The following is a 5000-nucleotide window of genomic DNA, read 5'->3' as shown; positions in this document are numbered from 1 at the left end:
TTTGTCTTCAATAAAAAAAAAATCTAAAACTAATTCTGGTCTCTGGACACCATTACAAATAATTTAAGCAAACAAACAAACAAACTTTAAATGGAAACAGCTGAATAGCAGCGGATGATCATCTTTATGTCTGTGTTGCAAGCCGTCCTCGGGCTGTTTACGAGTCGAGCGGGACGAAACACGCGTTCCTGTCGTCCTCTGAGCTCGGAGACTGATGAACGACTCCATGACGACCCCGTGACCTCATCAGAGACTAAACGAGCGCCGCCCTGCAGGGACGAATCACCTCTATTACCTGAGATCGCTAATTACCGTATGCAAGCGGGTCAGGAGCACATCCTCACAGACGGCCTGAGGTCAGTCGGGAGTTGAGCAAACGGACTATATCTGACAATCACATCCGCTCATTCTGTCCCACACCAGTCACTTCTCTAAAATAACTAGTCATGCTTAAACACCCAGTCGTGCCTCGAGAAGAGTAACTCAACTAAAACTGCCTAATCCTCACAGAGAGAACTAATCCTGAATTCATGCAATTACCGTAATAATGAGCTTCCTGCTTAAAAACTAGTGCAAAAAATATATTTACCGCTTAACTTCTAGTTATCTGCTGTGACCATGTTACTAGCCACCAGTCCATGTGTTTACCCAGACAGCCACATTGTGTCGGCCCAGATCCGGCCCACATCTGGTACATGAACCCTGAGTTTATGATCACTAGTCCATTATAGGAGAACAAAACCCAAAGCCTAATCCTCACAGAGAGAACTAATCCGGCATTCATGGCGGTATTAACGTAATTACCCAGAAAGCAACATAGTTTCGGCCCAGATCCGGCCCACATCTGGTACGCCTGGTATCCACATGTACCGGATCTGGACCGACACTATGTTGCTGTCTGGTTATGAATTTCCCACAAGTAAAAATTTGAAAGTTGGAAACACTCTGACTTTTAACTATCTGCTGTGATATCACACAAAAAACACTCATCTCTAACCACTAACCCTGAGTTTAAACTCACTAGTCAAGTCTACCCAAGTCATTTAAACTAAAATAACTCGCAGTTTAAACATCCACATCTTTGTTGAACTCGCAATTACAAGTTGAGAAACAATCCCAGTTAACTATTGCGACAACTAATTGCCAAAGCTTGTCTACTCTTTTACTACAAACTCAAAATATGTACTTTTTCTTCACAAAAAGAGTTCATATCCAGCAAGCAATTTTGCGTTTAAAAGACGTCTAAAAAACGTCCAAACACAGCACTGACGTCTAGACTAAAACAAGGCGAAATTTGTGCTGTCAGTGAAAATTTAATAGACGTCTAACCATCGCCCAGGATAGACTCGTCATCAATTAGATAACAAAGAACAGAAATGAGTGAAGAAATGAAACCAAACACCTTGTAATCACCGTTGACTTTGCTCACATGATGGAATATCATACATCTCGCAAGTTATTTTGGCTAGAATTGTGTTACTTACAGCCGGACTGTATCGGGTCTATAGTTAACCTAAGACGGTGACATGATGGCTATTGCTTGCTGGGTAGTTTTCTGCTAGTTTGTCTTTGTTGAACTTGCAATTACAAGTTGAGAAACACTAATAATCGCAGTTACGTAACATCACAAAAAACAACCAAAACTAAACAGTTAGCAAACACTAAATGTTACTAGTTACCAGATCTTTAACCTCTAACTCTGAGTTTATACGTACTAAAGTCCAGTCCATTCTCTCTAAGGCCTTTGTTGAACTGGTAACTAGACTGGACTTCCTATGAAACTATCAATGGCAGCAGCTTCAGTCAAGTCAAGTCACGTCACATCACATCACGTTAAGTCAAGTCAAGTCAAGTCAAGTCAAGTCAAGTCAAGTCACAACAAGTCAAAACAAGACAAGTCAAGTCAAATCAAGTCAAGTCAAGTCAAGTCAAATCAAGTCAAGTCAAGTCAAGTCAAGTCAAGTCAAGTCAAGTCAAGTCAAGTCAAGTCAAGTCAAGTCAAGTCAAATCAAGTCACGACAAGTCAAGTCACGTCAAGTCAAGTCAAGTCAAGTCAAGTCAAGTCAAGTCAAGTCAAATCAAGTCACGACAAGTCAAGTCAAGTCAAATCAAGTCAAGTCAAGTCAAGTCAAGTCAAGTCAAGTCAAGTCAAGTCAAGTCAAGTCAAGTTAAGTCAAGTCAAGTCAAGTCAAGTCAAGTCAAGTCAAGTCAAGTCAAGTCAAGTCAAGTCAAATCAAGTCACGACAAGTCAAGTCAAGTCAAGTCAATAGTCAAGTCAAGTCAAGTCAAGTCAAGTCAAATCAAGTCACGACAAGTCAAGTCAAGTCAATAGTCAAGTCAAGTCAAGTCAAGTCAAGTCAAGTCAAATCAAGTCACGACAAGTCAAGTCAATAGTCAAGTCAAGTCAAGTCAAGTCAAGTCAAATCAAGTCAAGTCAAGTCAAGTCAAGTCAAGTCAAGTCAAGTCAAGTCAAGTCAAATCAAGTCACGACAAGTCAAGTCAAGTCAAGTCAATAGTCAAGTCAAGTCAAGTCAAGTCAAGTCAAATCAAGTCACGACAAGTCAAGTCAAGTCAATAGTCAAGTCAAGTCAAGTCAAGTCAAGTCAAGTCAAATCAAGTCACGACAAGTCAAGTCAAGTCAAGTCAAGTCAAATCAAGTCACGACAAGTCAAGTCAAGTCAATAGTCAAGTCAAGTCAAGTCAAGTCACGACAAGTCAAGTCAAGTCAAGTCAAGTCAAGTCAAGACAAGTCAAGTCAAGTCAAGTCAATAGTCAAGTCAAGTCAAGTCAAGTCACGACAAGTCAAGTCAAGTCAAGTCAAGTCAAGTCAATAGTCAAGTCAAGTCAAGTCACGACAAGTCAAAACAAGACAAGTCAAGTCAAGTCACGACAAGTCAAAACAAGACAAGTCAAGTCAAGTCACGACAAGTCAAGTCAAAACAAGACAAGTCAAGTCAAGTCAAGTCACAAGTCAAGTCAAGTCAAGTCAAGTCAAATCAAGTCACGACAAGTCAAAACAAGACAAGTCAAGTCAAGTCACGACAAGTCAAAACAAGACAAGTCAAGTCAAGTCACGACAAGTCAAGTCAAAACAAGACAAGTCAAGTCAAGTCAAGTCACGACAAGTCAAGTCAAGTCAAGTCAAGTCAAGTCAAGTCAAGTCAAGTCAAGTCACCTTAATTTATACAGCGCTTTAACAATATGGACTGTTTCAAAGCAGATAAAGTTATTGTCCAGCTAAAGCTAGTTTTAATTGATTCACTTCCGTTGCAAAGATCATTAGTTATTAACTTAGGGGCCGCTAACACAACACCACTCTAACAGAAAACCCTTAATGCGCTCTGGCCTCAACAGTGTTTGGTGCTCGAGAACGCAAACCTTGAAACAGGATCCAAGGTGCAAGCACTGAATAATTTTGAAAAACATTAATATCTCCACCTAAGCTTCAAAAACGTGAATCTGTGAAAATGCTGCCGGCGTGCACACGGCGTTCATCAGGTGACAGATCTTTAACCCCCTCACTCTCGATACTCACCAGTCCCGTGCAGAGGCTGAAGACGGCGTGGTGTTCGCGGCGAGCGTTGACGTGTCCTCTGAAGAAACAGTGGCGCAGGTCTTCTCCGCGCTTCTCCTCGTCTCCCAGATGAAGCACCGTGTAGGACGGAGCGATGAATCCCGGATCAGCCGTGAGGTTGAGGTGAAAGGCCTGACCGAACGCCTCGATCCGGTAATGAGCCCTGGAGATCTCGGCGTCAGCGCTACGCCTTCTCCTGCGGTAATGCTGTTGGTGCGGGAACGACTCGCCGAAATCATTCAAGCGCACAGGAGTGACGATCTCATACGACGACAGCTGTCTGATGAAGCTCTCTGAAACACAACACATCAGGGTTACATCTCAGATCAGGCCTTGAAGCTTTTTTATTTAGTGTAACACTCAAAATAATTAATTGGTTTGAGTAGGACCAACTAGTTCAGTCAAATAAATTTTTATGAGTATTTAGCACTTTCTTTTTCTTTCAAGTTCACAGAACTGATATATTTTAAGTAAGCTAAACTGTTTCATTGTTTTGAGTTTTATGAAATTATTTATTTTAATTTAGACAAACTTAAGTTTAACTGGAACGGATGGGATGTCCATTTCCCAGCATGCTTTGCTGATGGCACTAGAAAGGGAGAGTAAATGCTAAAATTAAGTGTAATATAATGTTGTTGTTTTTGTGTAAGATTAATGTTAAGTGGGAGATTTAGTAGTGATTAATGTTTTGTTATGCTAATTTAGAAGAATTTCTGTTAATGTTGGTTTTAGGATAGTTACCATCATGGTGACGAGCTGTGCATGAGCTTGACTTGAGAGCAAATAATACCTTTATATTGTTGCGCTCATACAGCAAGTGCTTCTGTATAACATACTATTGCTAATATGTTAGCAAATTAGTATGTTAGCAGATTAGCTTGTTAAAGCTAACTAAGTTTATACTAATAAAAGTATTCACATTGAGATTACATGAAAGTTTAAAGTTAATTGTATGAATTAATGTACTCAAACATTTTAATTGTTCTTAACTTGAAATGTATAAGTACAAAATAAAAATCTGCTAGTTCTGCTTACTTAAATTTTAAATTTCAGATCTTAAAAAATTGAGGCCTTAAATGTTTTGAGTTCTGCCAACTTATTCGGGTTTACAGTGTACATTTATGCATTTGGCAGATGCTTTTATCCAAAGCGACTTACATTGCATTTCAAGGTACACATTTACATTCTTATTAGTTCTTGCTTTCCCTGGGAATCGAACCCATGACCTTGGCGTTGCAAGCACCAACACTCTATAGTTTGAGCTTAAAAGGTTGCATAAAAGGTTCTTTATATGAGGGTTTCCTGTTACTCAAACTGTAGAGCGTTGGCGCCTGCAACGGCAAGGTCATGGGTTCGATTCCCAGAGAATGCGAGAACTGATAAGAATGTAAATGTGTAGCTTGAAATGCAATATAAGTCGCTTTGG

General features: G+C 40.0%; 1 protein-coding gene across 1 annotated transcript in view; it reads right to left on the bottom strand.

Annotated features, from left to right (window-relative positions):
• The window catches only part of LOC306993245 (A disintegrin and metalloproteinase with thrombospondin motifs 20), a 118376-nt gene that overhangs the window by 112397 nt on the left and 979 nt on the right, over window positions 1-5000 (bottom strand). The window contains exon 2 of the mRNA XM_079602911.1: window positions 3536-3867. Coding sequence (XP_079459037.1) covers window positions 3536-3867 — 332 coding nt within the window. The remainder of the gene's footprint in view (window positions 1-3535; window positions 3868-5000) is intronic.

The sequence above is a fragment of the Phoxinus phoxinus genome (genome assembly GCF_949152265.1).
Source record: "Phoxinus phoxinus genome assembly, chromosome: 25".
Taxonomy (NCBI): domain Eukaryota; kingdom Metazoa; phylum Chordata; class Actinopteri; order Cypriniformes; family Leuciscidae; genus Phoxinus; species Phoxinus phoxinus.
This window is presented reverse-complemented; position numbering and strand designations above follow the sequence as displayed.